This window comes from Zalophus californianus, chromosome 3 (genome assembly GCF_009762305.2).
Source record: "Zalophus californianus isolate mZalCal1 chromosome 3, mZalCal1.pri.v2, whole genome shotgun sequence".
Taxonomy (NCBI): domain Eukaryota; kingdom Metazoa; phylum Chordata; class Mammalia; order Carnivora; family Otariidae; genus Zalophus; species Zalophus californianus.
In genome coordinates, this window is record NC_045597.1 from 59,274,120 (window position 1) to 59,298,221 (window position 24,102).

General features: G+C 45.2%; 2 protein-coding genes across 4 annotated transcripts in view; one reads left to right on the forward strand and one right to left on the reverse strand.

Moving 5' to 3' along the window:
- The window catches only part of RCBTB1 (RCC1 and BTB domain containing protein 1), a 90,821-nt gene extending 67,402 nt beyond the window's left edge, over window positions 1–23,419 (reverse strand). Inside the window, exons 1-3 of one of the 2 annotated variants that reach the window (XM_027591249.2) lie at window positions 22,681–23,419; window positions 13,147–13,701; window positions 11,470–12,299 (exon numbers count right to left, since the gene is read on the reverse strand). The gene's annotated coding sequence lies outside the window, so the exon portion shown is untranslated. Of the gene's footprint in view, window positions 1–11,469; window positions 12,300–13,146; window positions 13,801–22,680 lie in introns of those variants that run through there. The other variant, XM_027591247.2, reaches the window with a different exon arrangement.
- ARL11 (ADP ribosylation factor like GTPase 11) lies at window positions 4,764–6,544 on the forward strand. 2 transcript variants are annotated; one of them, XM_027591256.2, is made up of 2 exons: window positions 4,764–4,935; window positions 5,599–6,544. In XM_027591256.2, exon 2 carries the CDS (start codon window positions 5,760–5,762, stop codon window positions 6,306–6,308), a length of 549 nt encoding a protein of 182 aa, XP_027447057.1. In that variant the 5' UTR covers window positions 4,764–4,935; window positions 5,599–5,759; the 3' UTR covers window positions 6,309–6,544. The 2 variants fall into 2 exon arrangements, with proteins under 2 accessions (XP_027447057.1, XP_027447056.1); XM_027591255.2 differs by having other exon boundaries at window positions 5,742–6,544.
- Window positions 23,420–24,102: the final 683 nt, after the last annotated feature.

Sequence of the window (24,102 nt, forward strand, 5' to 3'; positions counted from 1 at the left end):
ATCTAAAAAATAGTTGACAAAGTGATAGAAAATTGAGAATAAAAAAGAAAAAAAAAACTAGGCTGGGGCAAATTACTTAATCTTTTGTAGCCTCAGTTTCTATATTATAAAAGGGGACCAAAAAAGTCTTACCTCCCAAAGCTGTTGAGAGGAGCAATGAAACAAACGTAGACATCGTGTATGATACAGATTAGGGGCTCAATCAATGACTGCTAGGTCTTTAAAATCTCAATAAGATAATTCCCTTAGTGTGGGAGTATGTGTAGGAGTGTGATTGTTGTGGCGTGTGTTTGTATATATACGAAGTGTGGTAAGGGTAAAGCAGGGACAAACCACACCAGCTAGGGTCATGGCAGATTCCAGAGAAGGCAACTTTTGAGTTCTTACAGAGAAAATATGGAGTGTGACAAGTCGTAGGAGGCCCAGAGGCCTGTGAGCTGCAGCAGAATCACATATTTGGTAAACTGGAATATGCCTCTTATATATGCTTTTCATATCTTACTACAGAAAATTTCAAAGGTATGCAAAATGGAGAGACTAATATAATACACCCCTGTCTACCTGGCTTTGACAATTATCAATTCAGGGCCAATCTTGTTACATTATATCCCAAGCTACTAGTTCTCCATTGCTAGATTATTTATAAGCAAATCTCAGAATCATGTAATTTCATCTATGAATATTTTAGCATTATGCTTCTTGTATTTTCTTGTGGTCTTCTCATTATTTAATAAAATCTTAAAAAAAAAAAACCAAAACGATAAGTGTATCTGATTTAGTATATATACTAATGTGGAAAGATCTCATAAACGTTCAATGTGAAAAGCTACAGACATCACAATTACGTTTAAAAGACGCAAACAAAAAACAAACAGTAAAATAGATGTGTGTGCTTCAAAACATGTAAGTATATATAGAAAGATCACTGCACAAATGTGTGTCAAACTGCTAATCCTGATAACCTCATAGGTGGGGAGTAGTGATTTAAAGGGTGAACTCAGGGCACCTGGGTGGCTCAGTCGATTAAGCATCTGACTCTTGATTTTGGCTCAGGTCATAAGCCCAGGGTGGTGAGATTGAGCCCTGTCTTGGGTTCTATGCTCAGCGCAGAGTCTGCTTGAGATTTTCTCTCTCCCTCTCCCTCTGCCCTTCCCCCTCTCACTCTCACTCTTTCTCTCTAAAATAAATAAATAAAGGGCACCTGGGTGGCTCAGTTGGTTAAGTGACTGCCTTCGGCCCAGGTCATGATCCTGGAGTCCCGGGATCGAGTCCCACATCCGGCTCCCTGCTCAGCAGGAAGTCTGCTTCTCCCTCTGACCCTCTTCCCTCTCATGCTATCTCTCATTCTCTCTCTCTCAAATAAATAAATAAAATCTTTAAAAAAATAAATAAAATAAATAAATAAAATCTTTTTTTTTAGAAAAGAGTGAACTTAAGGGGCACCTGGGTGGCTCAGTCAGTGAAGCATCGGACTCTTGATTCAGGCTTAGGTCATGATCTCAGGGTTGTGAGATCAAGCCCCGCGGTGGCTCCACTTTGGGCACGGAGCCTGCTTGGAATTCTCTCTCTGCTCCTCTCTTTCTCTCTCCCTCCCTCCCTCTCAAAAAAAAAAAAAAAAAAAAAGAGTGAACCTAAGAATTTTGTCCTGTAGGCATTTACATCGTTTGACACTCAAATGAGAGACAATATATTCATCATTACTTATGTAATTCTGTTTATAAAAAGAAGAGAATTGAAGCACTTTGCTCGTTGCTGCCCAGAGTGACAGGAACTCATGTGGGAAACATGAAGTTTCAAGTGCAGATTTGAGTTTCTAGCTACGAAGTGACCTTCCAACTTCCTTTCTAATCAAGTTTGTTTGGTTTTTTTTTTTTTTTTCCCCTGCCAACTAAAAATACACTTCCCAGTTCAGGAGCCTCTGCTGACTGAATAGCAGCGGCTGCCAAGGCCCTACTTTGCATATTGAAAGAACCTTGGAGGATAAACAGCAGCAGCTCATGTCCGCCGCGGAGGCACGGTGGGAGCTCCTCACACTTCTGTCTTGGCCTCCGCATCACCGTCCCGGCACATTTTCAGGAGACGGTCTCTGGCCACTGTTGGTTTTTCCCCCTTAGCGTCCGGAAACCTCCTGCAAATGCTGTAAGAGCGTTAGTCGGTAGTGGAAGCTTCGGTGCAGGGCTAACATCCTTCAGCTCTTTCTCGGCTCATTGTTTCAGAAAGCACATCACCCACTGCTAGTTCCTTTTCCTCTTGTGTTTTTTGGTTTGTTCTGTTTTGTTTTTGAGAGAGAAAGAAAGAGATACTATTTCTGTTTGGAGGGAGACAGGGCAAAGAGAGGCAGGCAAGGAAATCTGCACCCCCCCCCCGACTTTTCCAGGTTCCTCATTTGGTTATAAGGAGGTGGCGATAAAACAAAACAAAACAAAAAACCAAAACAAAACAAAAAAAGAGATGGTGTTACCAATAAAATGGAAACTAGAAATAGAAAAGTTCTGGAAAATGAGCTGTGCTGTAGCTGTAAAACACTCACAAGGCACTCAAAGTGGTAATGATTCTAAATACAATTTATAATGCAAAATAGACAGTTTAAAGAGTCTGCAATATATTCTGTATGTAATTCTGATACACGATGTCCTAGTCTTCACGTACAGGAATGATGCTGACCACTCCCATTCATATGGCATACAGATGCATTTCGAAGAGTTTTTTTGAAAAATCATGTGATCGGGGCGCCTGGGTGGCTCAGTCAGTTAAGCGTCTGCCTGTGGCTCAGGTCATGAACTCAGGGTCCTGGGATGGAGCCCCTGCGGCAGGCTCCTTGCTCAGCGGGGAGCCGGCTTCTCCCTCTCCCTCTGCTGCTCCTCCTGCTTGTGCTTGCTCTCTTTCTTCTCAAGCAAATGAATAAAATCTTTAAAAAAAATTAAAAGTCATGTGATAGACTGTACAAAGTTATGCTTATAGCTGCTCAATAAAAATTGTCCTATAAGATATTGTCCTATAAGATATTCGAGCTGAACTAAACTTTACAGTACCTAGTCCAACCTTTCTTCTCAAGTCAGTGGCTTCTTCAGCTCCTGTCCACCTCTCGCCGTCCTCAGGGCTCACGCAGAAGGAACCAGGAGCAGAGTGATAGCAACACTGCCCGCTTGGCTCCCAGGCCCCAGATCCACATTATCCTTGGCGTCTGTGTCCTTATCCTCGGTGCATCCCAATCCTCCTGCAAATCAAATCCTGGCAGGATCCCCATGGATTCATCAGCTGGACAGGACTGAGTCTCAGCTTGATCTGATTGTCCTGCCCCATAGATTAGACGGACAAGCCCTCCTCCAGACAGTTCTTTAGTGCTTGGAGACTGCTCTGGGGTAATGACAAAGATTCTTTGCTTGGCTAAACTTTAGTCAGGCTCCCGAACCTTCTTCTAGGCTCATCTGTGCACTTCCTCGTAAAATCTCGTTTTAGCAAGAACCCTGCTATGTGTTAACCAGAATGCCCTGCCCTTAATATCTGATCACCTCAATATCTGATCGCATTCCTCAGCCCTACCTTCCCCCAGGTGACATCTGGTCACCTGGCTTGCCTTCAGCAAGAATCCTGTTAGAGGTCAGTTTAGCCAGAATCTCCCCTGACCCCTGATGTTCCCTCTCATACTTTTCCATCGGCTAACCCCCACCCTTGCCGATCCTTGGGTCTAAGTCCCACTTGCCCAGGCTGGCTGCAAAATGACCCCGTAGAACTAAGCAACAGTAACAACACAACACAGTGGGGTGTGTACATAACACACTCTGTTTTCCTAACCACTCCCTCCTGTTAAAATACCCTGGCCTAAGAAAAGCAACGACATTTACAACAGGCTGTTTGCTCTCTATAAAGCACTTTCTAGGTGAGTAGCAGACACGCTAAAAGAGGAAGAGATGAATAAATTCCAGCAAGATCTTGAGCAAATTATTTACTCTGAGCCGCTTTTTTTATTTGTAAAACAGGAGAGTCATAAACCCCCAACTCAGTTCTTGGCATTCTTTTTTGTTTGTTTTATTTTTTTTAAAGACTTTATTTATTTATTTGACAGAGAGAGCCACAGCGAGAGAGGGAACACAAGCAGGGGGAGTGGGAGAGGGAGAAGCAGGCTTCCCGGCGAGCGGCAAGCCTGAAGCGGGGCTCGATCCCAGGACCCCGGGATCATTATCTGAGTGGAAAGCAGATGCTTAACCGACTGAGCCACCCAGTCGCCCAGTTCTTGGCGTTTTAATAAAATGATGCATGGGAAAGCAAAAAGCACCCCACAAATGTGACTGGTTCCAAGAGCCAAATCACTGGAGCTGCAGATGCCAATTAGTGAGCTGCAGAGTCAACGGCTTCTGATTGGCCATAATTTTTTTAAAAATTACGTTTTCTGGAGGTATCATTGTTTGCTGGGAAAAACATGATGACATGGCCGAAAAAAAAAAATTAAGCAGTAAGTTTAACTGCGCAGTTCCACCACAGTGACACAACTATTAAATTTTTACCGTTTACCTTCAACATAGTTACTATTTTTTAGAGGGTTTTAATCATACTTAGGCAGTTTTTAAAAGCCTGTAGGGTCCAAGCAAACAGAATCTCCAGGCTCCAGAAAAAAAAAAACCAAAAAAAAACAAAACAAAACAAAAAAACAACCCAAACCCAAAAAACCATGAAGTCATGTGTTCTGATCTGCTAAGAAACGGAGCTGGTGCGAGGCTTCGCCGGGCTGGGGACATTTGCGCGTCCCGTCCGCCCCGGGAGCACAGCTCCGGCCCCGCCCACCTGGGGAAGGAAGCGGAAAAGGGGAACCGGCAGCAGCCCCCTGCAGTTCCTTCTCTTCTAGCCCTTGGGACGCTACCGCTACGCGGAAAGCAGTTGCGGGCGAGCGGACTGCCACAGAGGAGGAGCTTTCGGCCGCAGCCTAGTAACACCGAGGTAACTTTACTTGCCCTCTTCCCCCGCCCGCGTGAGGAATGAACGCCGCCTGTCTTATTTTCTTCCAGGGGCAGCCGCAATATCCCCGCCCCCGCACCCCGGGGGAGAGATGTCCCAGCCACGTGTACCCTAGGTCGGGAACAGGGTTTGGTTTTAGAAATTGGGCATTTCTAAATGAAAAAAAATAAATAAATAAAGGTGAGTCGTGCTCTGTAGGCAGTTTACCTTGATAAGGCAATGGAGGAAACCACTTGGCTGTGACTTGTAAATGTGTCCCCAGGCCACCGTATCTGGAATAGCCACTGTTTGCAGGACGCAGTGCTGGTCCTGAGGGGAGCTCCAAAGGCAGCCGACTGCCCTCTTCACTTGGTGCACTGAACTGGAGCTAGCTTCCACTTTGGGATTTAGGCTTATAGGAAGAAAATAGAGGCGGGAAGCCACAGACTTGCCAGACCTGAAGACATCTTTCGGTCATTCCTACCGAACTGGGTTATATCTAACTGGAACTTCCTTTTGCCTCTTTTAACTACCAAGGAAGGTGGGCCCGCGTTGGCTGTCTTCCAGGAAGCCCTACCCTCTTCTCTGATGCAGCCCCCTTCCCCCCCTTCCCGAGATAGATCAGCTTGGGGTGACTCATTTGCCCTTACTTCCTGGCCCTTTCAGAGCCCAGGCCTGTGTTTGAAACCTGACATTGTAAAAGACACTTCCTGCTTTGGGAGGAGAGGCTCTTCTTCCATGTGCCTGCGTGGATTTGTGTTCCTCCCGAAAAGAATGGCTGATGTGTGCACCTGGCCTTTCTCCCCTAGGGGTTAGCAGTGGCCACCATGGGTTCTGTGAATTCCCGAGGTCACAAGGCAGAAGCCCAGGTGGTGATGATAGGCCTCGACTCAGCTGGGAAGACCACGCTCCTGTACAAACTGAAGGGCTACCAGCTGGTGGAGACCCTGCCCACTGTTGGTTTCAACGTGGAGCCTCTCAGAGTCCCTGGGCATGTGTCTCTGACCATCTGGGATGTGGGGGGGCAGACCCAGCTGAGGGCCAACTGGAAGGACTACCTGGAAGGCACGGATGTCCTCGTGTATGTGCTGGATAGCACAGACGAAGTTCGCTTGCCTGAGGCGGTGGCTGAGCTCGTGGAAGTCCTGAATGATCCACACATGGCCAGCGTCCCTTTCTTGGTGCTGGCCAACAAGCAGGAGGCGCCCGATGCTCTGCCGCTGCTTGGGATCAGAGACCGGCTGGGCCTGGAGAGATTCCAGGACCGCAGCTGGGAGCTCCGGGCCTGCAGTGCCCTCACCGGTGCTGGGCTGCCCGAGGCCCTGCAGAGCTTGAGAAGGCTCCTGAAATCCGGCTGCCACTGTATCTCCACGTGAGCGCAGGTGCGGCAGGGGAGTGGGGAGAGCAAGAAGACTGGACCCGGGCAGAGCAACGTGCCTTTGCCCATACGAACTGAAAGAAGCCGCTAGTCCTTGAGAATCTTAAACTCATTTTGTCAAACAAGACATCCTTCTGTGCTTGGACAGGATATTTTCTTCTTGGGGCTTATTGTCACTAGGGTTTATGCTGAAAACCAACTATTCTTTGAATAATACTCTAAGGGGAAAAAAAATGCCTCAACACACTTCCTTTAATAACATTACCAAGGGTGAACAGAGCAATTGTAATAATAGAACAATGAATGGTTGCATTACAATTAAGACCTAAATTTACAGAGGGAAAGAGGTTTAAAAATCAGATTAGAATATCATCTGGACATGGTCACGATCTTAGGAGTGATTTTTTCCCTGGTGCCCCTGGGTATGTGCCACAATCACTGTGAGTGCAAGCTGCCAGGGCTAGCAGATTGGAGTAGGTGACTCTGCCCCCACGGAACCTTGGGTTTAGAAGTTCGCTGGGGCATTTGGCCCTGGGCAAGAGGCTGGGAGTTAAAGCCTTCCAAAATTTATCCTTGTCTCTGACCCTGATGAACTCTTCTCCACCTTTTATCATCTTGTATTGGTCTTTCTCTAAAACGCTTCATTTTTATCTTTTTTTTCTTTCTCTTTTCTCCATACAGCACATGTCTTTCCTTAAAGATCAGATTAATGAAAGATTTCATTCATTTATTCATTCATATAATCAGCAAATATGTAGAGCATTGAATTTGGGCAAACAGCACTGAGTTTTTAGTTATGAGCCAGGCCCTTGAGATGGGAGGTGTGGATTTTGAAGATACATGTAACAAAAATGCTTCTTTCTCATTATTAACAGTAAAAAAGAAAGTTGAACATAGCATCCTACAAGGGTTTTCAGGTGATCTTTACCTAGGAACCATTAAGCTCCTGAAATTATTTGCAAAATATTATGCTTTGAGCCTTTTTGGGGGGGGCGGGGGAAGAAGATCCATAACTGATCCATCAGAATTTCAAAGGCTTTTATGACTCCCAGGAGTTAAGAATCACTGATCTGGTCTTATCTATCATCCAACGGAGGAATACTTTTTATAGTCTGAGCTTTTTAATGGCAAGCAGCTCATATTTGACACCTGCTCTCATGTTAAACAGCTCTACATGTTGGCTATTCCTACTCTGGGCTAAAACCTTCCTCCTTATGGATGGTGGTTCTCCCCTCTCTGGAGTGACACAGTATAAATGGGCCCTCAACACTCTTCCGACATCTGAGATCCACTAGGTCCCTCTACCCAAATTCTTCCTTCTCACATCAGGTTAGGCACGCTAAGTTCTTTCCACTACTTGTCAGTAGATAGGTTTTCCTGTGTCAGGCACAGGAAAGTACAAAGATGCAAAGACAGATTGGGCAAGGCCTCAGGCCTCATGGAGCTCTGCTTGGGGAAGCAGTAGAACAAATCTCCCATAAAAAAAGCAGATGGAGGCTCAATTCAGCAACTGTTTATTGAGCACTTCCTGGGGTCAAGTTCTGTGCTCGGTGCTTTCCATAGTTATCTCTAATTCTCTCAATTCTGCAAAGTAGGTATCATTCTCATGTTGCATAATTAGAAGCTGAGGCTGGGGGAGGTTCTGACTTGCTTGAGGCACAGAACTATTAAGTGACATATCTGGAATTTGAAACCTGGTAGGTCTAGCCCAAATGATGCCTGTATTCTTCCACAACATCATGTTTCTAGCAGGTTGAAGCCAAGGTTGAGCTTCAGTCAGCTGATGTGATGAGGGAAGCAGTCGAGTCAGATGAAGAAGACTGCTTGGAAGTATGAGGGGGAGTGAAGGAAGGACAAGTAAGCTGTTGTGGGGTGAGGGGTGGATGCGGGGGATGTATTATAATAGGAAACAAAACTGGAAAGAACTTTTAAGTCCAAGCTGGGGAAGATTTGGACTTTCGTAATCCGGATTTGGCTCAGGGAAGTGAAACCAGTGGACTTACCATTTAGGAGGATAATTTAGTGGCTGTGTAGGGTGGACTAAAAAGAAGGGGGACACGAGTCAGGCAGGCAGGGAGACCAGCTAGCTGCCCTTCGCAGTAACAGAGGAGAGGGGAGGAAGAAAGAGGAGAAATTGAAAGCCATTTTTGAGGGAAAAAGCTGAGAGAAGAACAAGTTGAAGATGGTGTTAAGATTTTGAGCGTATGTGACAGGAAGGATTGGAATGACCTGAGAAGGTGGACACAGGAGGAACGAGTTGGGACGGGGCCGGAACTGGTGGGCTCTGGTCTTAAAGTGCTGGGTATGGACGTGTTGATAGCTTCTTTCAGATTGTTCTATTACCTGCAGTCCCTGAAATACCGAGTACCCTGCTGGATGCATCAGCTGGTTCCCACACACAGAGGCTCCTTTCCCTCCTGATGTGTCAATTTTTATCATGAGCTCATCTTTGGTATGATTTGTTTTTCCTGTGTGACCCCCATGTGCCCTGTGTTGTGACAATGTTTCTATACAGAGTGGTTTCACATTAGTGTTGACTAGGCTCCTGGAGGTTTCAACTGTTTTAGATCAAACATTATGTTAATTTCTCTGCTTGGGGCTCACGGCCTCACAGGTGGCATCGATGTGGGTTCTGTGCCCATTCATGGCACAGGCCCTAGGCATTCAGTTTCTGACACGTGACTTTTCTTTTGCACCCATGACCCAAAAAGACCATTTACTTCTTCATACTTTCCTGAGCTAGTGAATACCATTTCCCAATCCCCTTTTTAGGGAAGGGGCATCTCTTTGATGCTCTTGCTTTTCTCTTGAGCTCAAATCAAAATTTTCTCTCTTCCAAGCAAGCCTAAGGCCATACCTCCTGTTCCCATACAGGTGTTATAACCTTAGCCCGGTCCCTAGAGCCTAACCTTGGCTTCTCTAGTATCTCCGTGGGCTCCAGGCTCCCAGCTTACAGTTACCTCCTTTGACTGTGGTTTTGCTCTTCATTTCTGTCACTTGATATCCTTTCTTTTGTTCAAGGACAGCATGTATTAAAATGCAATTTTTTGGTGATAGTTTACCCAACATTTCCATCCCTCTGTAATAGGCAAGGGTCCATCTGCTATGGACTGTCTTTCTGAATGTCCTGAACTGTTTTGATATGTGGCAGGGAGATCTGTACTTAGGAAGATGGCTTGGGTAGCTTACTTGGGGTGGAGAGGGGGTCCTAAAGCAGGGAGGCAGGGTAGAAGGTGACCGGGATGTCTTTTGACTGACATGCACGCTCTTGCCACCCCTGGGGCAAACAGACATCCTGTCACTGCAGAAGCCATCACGCTGTGGGCATCTGTTTCCTTTCTCTTGACAATTGTCTGTCTCTTTTCTAACATCAGGATGCACCAAGATCTTGTCCAGCTCTGAGAGCGTTCTCCTTGCTTGGACCAAACAGAGTGGACAGGGGGACCAGTAGCTAGTGTGTGACGACAGCCCCAAATCCTTGAAGGCAGATGTGCTCTTAACAAGCCCCAGGAGCTCTCCTCTCATCAGCACTCCCTTGGATAAGATTTGGGAAGAAGGATAACAAAACAAAATATCCTAAGAACCATGCCCATTAGTGCTCAGTTGGTGTTGACCAGAACTCCCTGCTGGTCCCTGCTTGAAGGGATTGAATGCCAAATCAGTCACAGAATCACCCAGCAGGTGAGTTCTGGAATGGGAACTATACAACTCTCTGGACAGAAGGTGGGGTTTGAGAGCCTCAGAGTCCAAGGGCAGCCTGCCAGCCTTCTACCTCCCCAGCTTCTGAGACATTTACCTCGTGTGAGTATGGGAACGCCATGGCATGCAACGCCCCCCCAGCACCTTCCTGGGATTTCCCATGCCCCTCTGTGCATGTGCTCTGGCTCTTCAAGCTTCCGTGTCAGCAGGCAGTCCTGTAGTTACATGAGTGATGCTACCTGTGGCAGCAGGCCTCTGGGGTCACACAATCTTAGGGAAGCCTCCTGAACCCCAAGTGTCTTTTAGGCTTAGGATGTTTTCCTGTTTGAATCTTGCCCACGATTTTAAGGCTTTCAGATCCCACCTTGCAGGAAGCTCTGCCCATATGCCTCAGCCCATGCTCATCCCTTTCCTGAACTCTCCTGGTGCTGGCCCACTTCTTAGTGCCTGAATTGGGGCTGTTCTACACCTGGGCACATAGTCTCTCCAAGGATGGTCTAAGTTCCTAGGAGTTCAGGGGATGCCTTACACCCTTTGATCCTCTTCAAAGCCTATAACGATATTAGGTACTGAGAGCTGCTCATTAAATAGCTGGGTGAATAATGAATAACTGCTTAAAGCTATTGAACTGGGTGTCATGGCGGGGAGTCCGCAGGTCCTCTGAACTGTCCAGAGTGAAATCCCCAAATGAGAACTCTAAGAGGCTCATTAGCTCGAGAGCCAAAATGGCAGCACGAACCTGTACTTCAGGCATCCTCTGTAGTAAAGATAACAGCAAAAAGTCATACATGCTCTTTCCGGAACATGTCATGCTCAGAACCACCTGACTTGTAGTCTGAGTAGGAGAGTGAATGCTAAGTGGGGACCTAGTGAGGTATGGCAGGGGGCTGCCGGGGAGGCCAAGGCCCTGGAGGTAGGTGGCCAGTGAGAGCACGCGCAGGGCCCAGAGCCAGTGCCCGGGAGGAGGCCAGGTTGCTCTCCTGCCCAGGCAGGGGCCCTGCCTTGCCCACTCCAGGGCTCCCATCCTTCCTTCTGCTTCCACCCTAACACTGGTGGTGCTGGAGGGAGGCTAAGACTCCATCCTTTCTCAGAGCCTTCCCTGAAGACCACGGGGAAGCTAGCCTTGCCTGCCTGGAAGCAAAATGACAATAGGTCCAGGCTAGCCCTTGCAAGTGGGAATCACACTCCCTTTGCTGCTGGCAACTGAAGGGTAGGGCAGTCAGTAGTCAGTAGGGTAACCTCAGCCCTTGCTTCGCCACCTGAGGCAGGCCAGGGCCCTCCAAGGCCATGGAAGCGGGAGGTAGGGGGGCAGATGGAAGGGTTTCCCTCCTGCTCTTCTGTTCAGAGAGATACATATTCATATTCACACACATATACACATTACAGAGCTACAAACAGGAAATCTTAGGAAAAAACAAATCATGCTTTCTGGTTTGTTTTTTAAATGGTGCTCTCCTTACCTGAGAGGTACTTTGCCTATTCCAATTCCCCACACCTTTCAGATCCATCAAGCTCCCATTAATCCCCGAGAGTGAGTGAAGGAGCAGCAATGTGCACCAGTGGACGTGGCTATAAATGCAGGACAGCAGGTGTCTGTTTTCTTCTTAAATTAAAATGCCTCTGTTCTTTTTTACTGCGAACACTGTGTACAGTGAGAACTGTTCCAGTTTGGAGAGCTGATTACCCATCTGAATATGAGGCTGAGTTTCTCCCTTTCTGACTCACGGATTTTAAAGATTTTTCTCCTTCCTCTCTTGGTCAGAATCAATCCTCTGGTGAAAGTGAACCACAGGGGTTGGTTTTGATTTGGTTCTGCTGTGGTTTTCAGTTGTCTGTCCTCCCCGGTCTACACACGCACATCCTCCTGCAGGGCTGGGATAGTTGTGTCCCTCCAAGTGGACCAGGCGCCCATGCCCCACACGTGGGTGAGCCAGGACCTTGCCTTTCCTTCTTGTCCTCAAGGATTTAGAGCACACATCAACACCTCAAGTATTCCCAACCCAGCCTCGGGTGGGGTGGTGAGGTCCCCTCACAGAAGACTTGCACTTTCCTCAGAACCAAGATGATGCAACTCAGTGGGGTGAGTGGAGAATGGGCAGGGGGAGGAGGGAAGGTGGGGCGGAGCCCTCCCTTCCAGAAGCCCCAGGCCCGGCCTTCCAGACAGATGGAAGTCAAATAGGAATGAGGAGTTGTTTAGTCTGTGCCTCTTTCTGCAGAGCCTGGGATGAGATGGGAGAGTCCCTGGGTGAACAGGAGGTGGAGAGGCCAACCTTTGCTGCCACCTCTTGGCCTGGAAGGACAAATACAAATTCAAAATAGGAGAGTTAATTGTCCCTGTTGAAAAGAAGAGACTTCTCCCTGCATCCCTTTTCTTAGAGCATTAACTTTAGACAACTTGTAAGTTCTTTCCTCTGTCTCTTTGAAATGTATGTAAATCCTTTAAAAAGCTAAATAAAGCTGTTGCCAGCTTTAGGACTCAGGAATGTCTTTCTCAAGGACCTGGGACCAATCCCTTTGAAATGTCAATATCCGGGGAGATAGGGCCTGCCTCCCAGTCTCTGTGGAAGGGCAGGAGCCTAACTTGGCAAAGCACCTCACTCCACGTCGCAAAACTACTTCCTGTCATAAAGGACAGGCGAAGCCAATTAGCTAACAGATGGTAACCCCAATTACCAGGTAAATCTAGGATGAACCTTGTGTGACAAATGGTGCTGTCACGCCCTCTGACTTGAGGACTGGTTATTATGTAGGTAATGGGTTGTGTCTGCCTGGCTGTATTAGAGGGTGAGATTCCTTTCTGTCTTTGCAATCTCTAGCTGATTGCCTGTAACACACATCACATTCTGGCTGAAAGCTTATTCAGTAAGAAAACTGTCTTCCTTCTCTACTACCTTTGTGGAGAGGTTGGCAGATTGGTTTTAATTCTAGTTCCCCAACAGCTCCCATTGGTTTGGCTCTGTGAGCTTCTAGTCGAACCCATGATTAGCAAAATAATATTGGTGAGGGCTAATAACTGGAATGCATCCTAGAAGGTTTCTGAAGGACTCCTAATTAGGAATGATGAACATGAGTTCAGTATGACCCAAGGCATTCTCCTCTCACAAGATTATGGAAACCTGTGACTGCCTCCAACTTACCAAGAGACGTGTTTCTTGGTGTGGTGAAGCATGACCCCTGTATCCCTTTCCCATAGGGCTCGTAAAAGCAGCAGCTCAGGAAAAACAAAACAATTTTAGAAAGGGAAGAAAAAGGAGTCTTTTGTTTTTACCTCATTGTCTTGATTTCCACTCCTCTGACAACATTCACCCCCAAGGAGATCTGGCTCTACAGCTACAGAGCATAAATACTTAAAAAATTTCCATGAGAAAATGGCCTTGTTCTGCCTCAGATTTCAAGGTAAGACCTAATAATGAATCCTTCTCCCTCCCCTGACCCCCTCCTCCCCACCAGCAACTTGGAACCTGGAAATATCCATGCGGATATTTTTGCAGCCTACTTTCAAGCATGAAATCACAAACCTAAACAAATTAGTTCTCACAAAAGCATTTCCATTTCTTCAAATAAAAGGAAGCATCATGATTATAAACTATCTCCAGATTATGAACATGATACCATTATCATTTTGCCATTTTTATTTACCTTTTTGAATTCCACAAACTTCAATTTCATATGGCATGAAATGTTGGCTTACCCTGGAAGGAAAATATAACGGATATAAATAAATGTATACAAAGATTTTGGGGGTTATGAAAATTCTTCCATGAGAGAATCACTATCAAGACGGAGATGCAGCCCCACCCTTTGCTCAAATTGGTGCTGTCTAAATGCAGTTAAGTGCTCTGGTTTGGAGCCTGGCCTTAAAGTCGGTCAGAACTGACCAGAACACCAGCTCTGTGCCTCACCAGCTGGGGAACCTGGGCACATTATTTAACCTACCTAAGCTCCAGCTGCCTCATCTACAGAATGGGAATGATAATAGGGAGTACCTCACAAAGTTCTTGTGAGAATTCGTGAGGTAATGTGTCCCTCCTAATGACCCCCTTCAGGTAGTATATTCATCATATTCTAGCCCAAACTCACTGGAATGCTGCAGGTAGAGCCGGGGGAGTGAATGTCCAGGCTTCTCAGGTCTGAAACCAGCTCTTAATGTTGATCTAGAAAATTAGAATTCAGTGAGGTAATGTGTCCATCTAGTCAACTTGTATTTCTTGAGCACTGACTATGTGCCAAACACTGAGCTATGTACCAGAACGACAGGATGAAGGAGACACATGGTCCCTGCCCTCCAGCACACAGTCTAGCTTTTGATATGGGACAACTATGAGATCATGCTACCGTATGTTAAAAATGCATATGAAACAGAGTTCTAGGGGCCCAGGCTTTCTTTGCAGCTTTAGAATTTTCCAGACCCAGACTTGTTCTGCAGTGAAGAGGGTGTTATAGCTGGTGAAAGGGTAGAGGGGGTGGGAGTGAAGTCACAAGACAGCTCTTACGAATTCTGAAACTCTGGACACTTAGCCTCCATCCGCCTTCCTACCATTTCTACTGACAGCTCTATTTTAGTGCTTCTCCTCTGCCCTTTCCTAGCCCAAAGCATTTCAATAAAAGTACTGTAAGCCTAGAATTAATATCTCCTCCATGCACTTTATTTTTTTATTATTATTTGAGTATAGTGTCCCCAAAATTTTACATTCGTTTCAGGTGTACAACATAGTGATTGGACAAGTTTATACACTATGCTTTCTTCACCACATTTAAATGCACCCCCCTCTTTACAAAGTAGGTTGAATGGCTAGGGGTGATTTCAGAAGACTGGAAATTGAAGCCGACACTAAATTCCACTCCTCTTTGAAATTCTACATTTACAGGTTCATTCCTTGGACTTCAGTTTTTAAAAGAAAATATCCCTAGAAGAAGGGCAGCAAGGATGGTTTAGTTATTTGCACTTTAATGTGAATGAATTCTCAATATCTTTTCAGGAGAGGTTTTGTTAAGAACGCAAAGCTAAAAGTTGAGAACAGCTGAAAAAGGGAAGGAGTACCACCAGAAACGTAAGAGCTGGAAATTCACAACTTTGCTCAAGGCCGTATGAATGTGGGCCCCCTATCTCTCATTGTCCACACAGCAGGGACCTACTATGTACAGAAATAAGGCCCAAGAGGGAACGTCTGGGTATGTGGGACTGCCACCTTCTCAGGCACTTGGAAAACAGTGGAGTAGAGAGCTAACTGGCCAGCCAGGGAGCACCTCTCTGGAATGGGGAGTGAGTAAGGAATGAATAATCTGGTCTCTCCTTCCTCCCATCCCCCATTATCTCCATCAGAGGTTGGCCTCCCAGGGCACAGCAGGGTAGACAAGGGTGGGGAATGGCAAATGGAAAACAAGCAGCCCAGGCTCTTTTATTTCTGCTCAGTAGAGAATGCTAACGTACAAGGGGCAAGTAGCCAGAAGGTAGCATCAGTCTTTAACTGGAAAAGCCACTTTTTCCTCAGTTGTATCCTGTACTTGGAGTGGGGCTTCTCCACATGCAGAAGGATAACATCATGACCCAGGCAGAAGAAAAAGTGAAGATCACAGAATTCCACGGGCCTAATCCTACCTGGGGAGGGAATTCATTCCTTTAAATTAGCATTCCAAACTCTTCAAGTAAGTCATTTCCAAAGGTACCCCCTTCTACCACTTTGAGGGTAAGATTAAGTTCTCGGGATCAAATGATCCCTAGGAATCAAGAGCTCTGGGCTGCGGGGGTGAGAAGCCTGCTGGTTGTTTTGTTCTGACACGGCTCTGGGTCACAAGGTTCTTACACAAGCTTGGGGGTGGCCCGCCAGGCCACGAGCGCTTCCTTCCCCTCAGCTAGTGATGATGACTCCAATTTCAGAAAGGAGCTCAACCAGCATGTTCATCTTGGGGCACTTCTCAGCCATTTTCTAGATCAACATTAAGAGCTGGTTTCAGACCTGAGAAGCCTGGACATTCACTCCCCAGGCTCTACCTACAGCATTTCAGTGAGTTCGGGCTAGAATATGATGAATATACTACCTGAAGGGGGTCATTAGGAGGCACAGAGAAAGAAAGTTGTGGAGACTTGTGGTTTAAGGTTGGGAAATGCAACATACATGTAACTCAACTATCTGCCCAAACCTTACTAGCGGGACAGCAAAGAAATTAAAAAAAAAAAAAAAAAAGGCCAAACCCCACATGAACAAAGAAAGCAGAAGAGAGAGTAGCAGGCTTGAGATAGCAATAAAATTACGGAAGATGGAAGGTAATCTCATAGGCCAAATAAAGTGGAAACCTAAGTTGGCTGGGGGTTGGGTGTGTGTGTGTAGCTTAGAGGACATCCTCTGTACCAGGTACTCGTCTAAGTGTTGAAGGTACATTGACTCATATAATACCCCAACAATGCTAGAATTTGTACTCTGATTTTGGGGATGAAGTACAGAGAAGTTAAATAACTTGTCCCAGGTCACACAGCAGAATCTGTAGAAGTGTGGCCCAGAGGCCATGCTCTGTAGCCTCACAGTGATAAGCAAGTCCTTCTGCACCAAACCCTGGGAGATCTCCAGACTTTGGAAGCTTCAAAATGGAGATGAAAATAGAATTGGTGGGAAGCCTGTATGAAGAGACAGACCCTCAGACTTCTTCACTATTGTACTCAGGCCAGGCAACTGCCCCAGTGCTTCCTGGTAGGATATCACTGGTTTATTCTCTGGAGGCATTACCCAGTTGAGGATGCGACATATATGAAAACAGGAGAATTCAGTGAAAGTTTGTGAACTGACTGGTGAGGCTCTGCAGACCCCCTCCCCATTCACCCCGTGTGCTGGCAGTGAGGTTTACACTCCCCAGGCAGGGACTGGGGGCTCCTCTGTAGGAGTTCTGACCAGTTGGAGAGAAGATGTCAACGCTGACATCTGCAGGTCCTCTCATGAAACAGTTGGCTCACTGATTGATGAGCCCTGCCCACAGACCCAGGGCTCATACAAGCTTTTAGCAGCTTTTTGGTATCTTCCTCTTTTTTCCACCTACATTTTTATTATGGAAAAAGTAAACATATAGAAACATTGGAAATATAGTATAATGAACGCCCATCTACCTTTTAAGTTGTACAATTAGCATCTTAACGTATTTGCTTTATCTTTAGATAAATATAGATAAATATATGTCCATATATTGTTTCTCTGAACCATTTGAAAATGAGCTGCGGACATTGTGATATTTCACCCCGACATATTTCAGTAGAAGGTCATTATCATACATAACCGAAATCTATACATAATCCATGACTGCACCCAAGAAAATTTTAAATAATTCTCTAATACAGTCTAATATTCAATCCATATTGAAATTTCCCTCATGGTCCCTAGAATGCCATTGCATTTGGTTATTATGGATCTTTATTCTCCTCCCTAGAACAGTCCTCTTTTGTTTGTCCCCCTCCCCTTTTGGAAGAGACCAGGTCACTTAACTGAAGGAAGGTCTCACAACTGATTTGCCTGATTGTTTCCTTGTGGTATCATTTAACTTGTCCTTGTATCTTTTGTAAATCCTGTCAACTGGAAGTTAGACCTAAAGGCACGGATCGATTCAGATCAGATGTTTTTGGCAAATCATATGGGTTTTCTACTTCATATTGCATCATATCAGGAGATAACATCTGCTGTCTCACTAGTGGTGAAGTGAAGTTTGGTAAAGGCAGTGACCGCTAGATCTCTCCACTGTAAAGATCTGCTTTCCCCTTTGCAGGGACCATGGATGATGTCTGGCACAGTGTCCATATCCTGTGCAACGCATTACTCCGATGTAAACAGACAATAAAGGATAACGGGACATCTGAGAAAGAGCCTCCAACATGAAAGAGAGACAAAAACAAACAGTTAACTCAGAAGAGATCAGTGCAGGAAACAAAAGAAAACTTCCCCCAAACAATCAATATCCTTAGAAATAAGAGAAGATGTCACACCCACAAGGCAAGAGTGCTATAAAAAATACTTAGAAAATAAGAAAGAGCTCTTGGAAATCTACACTGAAAATCGAACACAAAGTTGGAAGATGAAGTAGAAACAAAAATCTCCTGGGGCACCTGGGTGGTTCAGTGGGTTAAGTGTCTGACTCTTGGTTTTGGCTCAGGTCGTGACATCAGGGTCGTGAAATCAAGCCCTGCATCAGGCTCTGTGCTGAGTGTGGAGCCTGCTTAAGATTCTCTCCGGACACCTGGGTGGCTCAGTCAGTTAAGTGTCTGCCTTTGGCTCAGGTCATGATCCCAGGGTCCTAGGACTGAGTCCCGCATTGCGCTCCTTGCTCAGTGGGGAGCTTGCTTCTCCCTCTCCCTCTGCCTGCTGCTTCCCCGCTCGTGCTCTCTCTCTGTGACAAACAAAATCTTAAAAAAAATTCTCTCCTTCTCCCTCTGCCTCTTCCCACTCCCTTGCACATGCTTTCACTCTCTCTAAAAAATAAAAAATAAAATAAATAAAAAAGTGAAGGGGGTTAGGGGCACCTGGGTGGCTCAGTCGTTAAGCGGCTGCCTTCGGCTCAGGTCATGGTCCCAGGGTCCTGGGATCGAGCCCCACATCGGGCTCCCTGCTCAGCAGAGAGCCTGCCTCTCCCTCTACCACTCCCCCTGCTTGTGTTCCCTCTTTCGATGTCTCTCTCTGTCAAATAAATAAATAAAATCGTAAAAAAAAAAATTAAAAAAAAGTGAAGGGGGATGAATTATAAATAAAACATGAACATTTCCCAGAACACATGAATTTTAGCTTGAAAGAGTCTTTGGAGGGCCCAATACAAATACATTTTATAAAGATAAACAGAAAAACACAATATTAGGCAATTTCAGAACATCCTAAAAGAGAAAAATAGGTCACATACAACAGAACAAGAATCAGAATAGCATTAAAACATCTTAATGACAATACTGAAATCTAAAGGATAATGGAGCAAAGCCTTCAAAATTCTGAGAGCAATTTTAACACTGAAGTTGGACTATAGGCCCTAGAAAAAAATACCTTTGAATCCATGCTGATGTAAATAAATGAATGAATGACTAAATAAATGGAGAGGGGACAGCTCTACCTTACAAAAGAATTACATTAACAAATGTAGAAGAAAGGAGGAAAATAGAAATTACCATTAAGAATATTACAGTAATAATTGTAGGCAAGATTTACCAAATGAGGCTAAAATTAGTGGGTGAAAGTTTGAGGATAAACAGGATATTTGCATTGTCTTCAAGTATGTCCACCAGAGGCTTCTTAAAAAATTAAAAATAGAACTACCATATGATCCAGTAATCACACTACTGGGTTTACTCAAAAAATACAAAAGCATTAATTCAAAAGGATACATGCACCTCTATGCTTACTGCAGCATTATTTATAATAGCCAAGATATGGAAGCAGCCCGTGTCCATCCATAAATGAATGGATAACGAAGATGTGGCATAAGCAATGTCCACAACAGCCAAACTCTGGAAAGAGCCCAGATGTCCATTGACAGATGAATGGATAAAGAAGAGGTGGTGTATATATACATTGGAATACCACTCAGCCATCAAAATAATGAAATCTTGCCATTTACAATGACATGGATGGAACTAGAGGGTACTATGCTAAGTGAAATAAGTCAGTCAGAGAAAGACAATTATCTTATGATCTCACTCATATGATATTTAAGAAACAAAACAGGATCATAGGGGAAGAGAGGAAAAAAAACAAGATGAAATCAGAGAGGGAGACAAACCATAAGAGACTCTTAATCATAGGAAACAAACTGACGGTTGCTGGAGGGGAGAGGGGTGGAGGGATGGGGTAACTGGGTGATGGACATACATTTTTTAAAAAATGTAATAAATATAATGTTTTAAAAAAAGGAATTTTTAACACTCATCGAAATGGCAGTGGTTAAACCTTGGGCTACCCTTCCTGGGCACATCTGGGAGTGGAGGGCCAGACCGGAGCCACCCAGCCTCAGTTTCCAATTTATTTATTTTTCCTTGAGCATTTAAAAAATATTTATGTATGCCTCAGATATTATTTTAGCCAATATTTTATCTCAGTATTTAGAACAAAAATGCTATGATTTTACAAGAAACAGATTCTTTTCAACTATTTTTAATACAGCAAAATAAAGATTAAGAAAAGGGCTAAAAAAAGATGTGGCATATATATACAATGGAATATTATTCAGTCATAAATATGAATGAAATCTCACCATTTGCAGCAACATGGACGAATCTAGAGAGTAGAATGCTAAGTGAAATAAATCAGTCAGAGAAAGACAAATGCAATATGACTTCACTCATGTGGAATTTAAGAAACAAAACAAACAAGCAAAGGGAAAAAAAGAGAGGCAAACCAAGAAACAGACTCTTAACTGTAGAGAACAAATTTGATGGTTACCAGAGAGGAGCGGGGTGGGGGAAGCGGGGGATTGGTGATGGGGATTAAGGAGCGCACTTGTGATGAGCCCTGGGTGTTGTATGGAAGTGTTGAATCACTATATTTTGCACCTGAAACTAACATTACACTGTATGTTAACTATACTGGAATTAAAATAAAATTTTAAAAAAGTATGTCCACCAGTATATTTATTAATTATGAGAAAAAATAGTAACTCACAGTGGAGAAAACTGGCACAAACCATATAGCCAAGTGGTCAAGATTAACACCATCAGTAATAAGTCACACCACCTTCACACACCCCTGATCAGATGCACTAAGAAGGGCACACCACTTCTGTGGTATTCTTGCCAAAAATCCAGAACCTTGGTCTAATCATGAGAAATCAGGAACATCTAAATTGTGGGACATTCTACCAAATAGCTGACCACTATTCCTCAAAACTGTTAAGATCATGAAAGACAAAGGAAGACTAAGGAACTGTTCCAGATTAGAAGATACTAAGAAGGGGCACCTGGGTGGCTCAGTTAAGCGTCTGCCTTCGGCTCAGCTCATGATCCCGGGGTCCTGGGATCGAGCCCCACATTGGGTTCCCTGCTCTGCGGGAAGCCTGCTTCTCCCTCTCCCACTCCCGCTGCTTGTGTTCCTGCTCTCACTGTGTCTCTCTCTGTCAAATAAACAAATAAAATCTTAAAAAAAAAAAAAGATACTAAGAAGACTCCACAGTGAGATGTAATATGGGATCCTGGAATGGACCCTGGAAACATAAAATGATGACTGGGAAAACTGATGAAATCCAAAGTCCATAATGCAGTCAATACTGGTGTACCAAAATTAATGCCTTCGTTTTGATCACTGTGCAATGGCTATGTTACATGTTAGCATCAGGGGAAGCTCAGTAAAGGCATTAGATAGAACGCTAATGTTTTTGCAACATTTCTGAAAGTCTAAAAATAAGAAAACATTCTGAGGGAAAATTATTGTAACCTAATCAATCAATCGTGTGGATAGAATAATGACATTTTCAGACAAGCAAGGACTCGTGCACCTTTTATCAGGAGGCTACTGGTTGTCGTGCTCCCTCAAGAGGACAGACCAAAATGAAGACACGGGATGCAGGCAGCATGGAATTCAACGCTAGAAGGGAGCAAAGGAGTTTCCAGAACAAGAGCTACCTGTACAGCTGGGAGCAAGAGAACCAACGGTTCCCAGAAGGATGTCTCACTTACGTCTTTTGTCATAAAAGAAACTAATAGTTTGCCTTATCTGCTTGATTCTATCAGTGAGGTTTTCAGTTTTGACAGTTTAGGTTGTCTTATTGATAAGTATGTAGAAAACCAAGCAAGAAATAACACAAAGAAGGGCAATTATCAGCTCCCGGGGAAACAAAAGGTTGCATTGAAAAGAAATGTAACCATAGTGTTCTATAATGGCCCAGTTGTGAACAATTTTTCTTCATATTCATTACAGTGTACACACTAAATACTCATTTAACCAAAAGTCTATATTGGGACTATGGGGGAAGGGATATTATGTGTGGGGGTGGAAACGGGGGGAGAGTGCAACAGAGTGCAAGTCTCGCCTTCCTGGGTAAGAAGAGAATAGGTTGTGTCTGAAGTTGAAAAAAATCAAGAAACAGCAACAGAAACATGGGGGCAAGAAGTAGGGAAAATATCAGAAGACACAGCAAAAACAGTTGTTTTTGGGGAGAAGGAATTAGGGGTTAGGGGGTGAGGCAGGGGACCACTGTTTTTCATTATAAGCCTCTACTTTTATTTCACTTCTTAAGCCAGATATCTGTATTCTTTTTATAAAAATGAAAACTACATTTCAAATAATAAGTAAGTTGAGAGCAACCAAAACAGCGTGGATAACCATGCTCACTCCACGGTTAATTTAGGCGTGGAAAGCCAACTACTTGTAGGCTCCCGCCTTGTCCATTTGGCATTCCTTCCTGCTCTCCCTGATTCTTGGGGACGGCTGATCGTCGGCCCCCGGGGGGCTCTCCCTTCCTTGGTGCTTCCTTGGCACCCATTTGTCAGAAAGGTTCACCACCCTCAGCCATGGAAGAGTTCTTTGGTGGCCACGCTGCCCTTCCGCGTGCCCCCTCCCTCCACACTCCTCGGGATCACTCTGGGCGGCGTCCTGTTCTCGGGCTCACGGAGCCCGTGAGCATCTTGAGGAGCTTCCAGGCAGAGAGCTGCTGTGAAAAACAACCACTAAAGAACAAGTCTTTTTTCCCCTTCCTTTTTTTTTTTTTTCTTTCTGACTTACCTTCAAGGGTTTCCCAGGACTGCCGGGTTCCCTAGAGCATCTTTGCAACAAAATGCTGCTGCTGTAGCAACTGACAGAAGAAACCCTGTCTTTAGCTCTGTCCTGCGTACCACAGGTGAGCATGGTGGTGCCATCGCCCCGGCTCTTCGCTCCTTTCTCCACCCACTCCCCTGTCGGGGCCTCATCAGGGATGGACGGCCCTTGCCAGGGGACGTTGAGCGTGGCGTGGCCACGTGACTTTCTTTGGCCAATGGGATGGGAGCAGATGCGACCCAAGCCAGGGTTGGCAATGTGCTCGCGCGCTGGGGCTTCCTCTCTCCCGCTTGTGCCAGCGCCATCAGAAGAACAAGCTTGGGCCAGTGCGCTAAGGACGAAGAGAGACACGTAGAGCCAAGCCACCAACGCGGTCCAGAGACCTGAAGTGAGAGACTCAGCCACTGCAGACTGAGCAGAGTGGACCAGCCGAGCCCAGTGCAGATCAGCCTCATTCCAGACGACGCAAAGCTCTGAGGGCAAATGCTTCCCGTTGCACTGAACTGATGTTTGTGGTTCCCCCCCCCTTGACATTAGCTAACACAGGGCACCGAACGTTGGAAACTACCTGTCTACTGTTTTATATCAAGGTTTCATGGGGCGCCTGGGTGGCTCAGTCCGTTAAGCGACTGCCTTTGGCTCTTGTCATGATCCCAGGGTGCTGGGATCGAGCCCCACATCGGGCTCCCTGATCCACGGGGAGTCTGCTTCTCCCTCTCCCACTCCCCCTGCTTGGGCTTTCGCTCTTGCTGTCTGTCAAATAAATAAAATCTTAAAAAAAAAAAAAGATTTCATATATCGGGGTGCCTGGGTAGCTCAGTCGGTTGAGCGTCTGCCTTCTGCTCAGGTCATGATCCCAGGGTCCTGAGAAGAGCCCCGGGTGCCCCTTGCTCATGCTCTCTCTCTCTCTCAAATAAACAAAATCTTAAAAAAAAAAAAATTCCTGTATGTAAAATAATGCTCAGGGATGGTATTCCAACTACGAGTCTGAGAAGTAGCCATTTTCACTGCACTGTCCCCCTCAGCACTCAGGGGTGCATATTCCCTTGATGTGACTGCATATGTGTTGGACTCTCTTGAGTATAAAGTGATAAAGCATATGCTTAAGTAAGGTAGAATCTCTTTTGCCATCTGCTACACCTTTCTGAGGTTATAACTTCTTTTCCTTAGCTTATAAATGATTAAAGACTCAAGCTATTTTCCTGTGTGAAGTTGTGTGAAAGTGCATGTTGGAATTCTTACATTCCTTGGTTTTCCACTTCATGGGCTCTAAGGGTGTCCTTGGCCACCAGACTCTTTCCCATCTTGGCGATGTTTAGTTGAGCTAACGCAAACCACACTGATTGATGGTGTGCTGCGAGCAGGTTTTAGTGAGGGGTGAGGATTGGG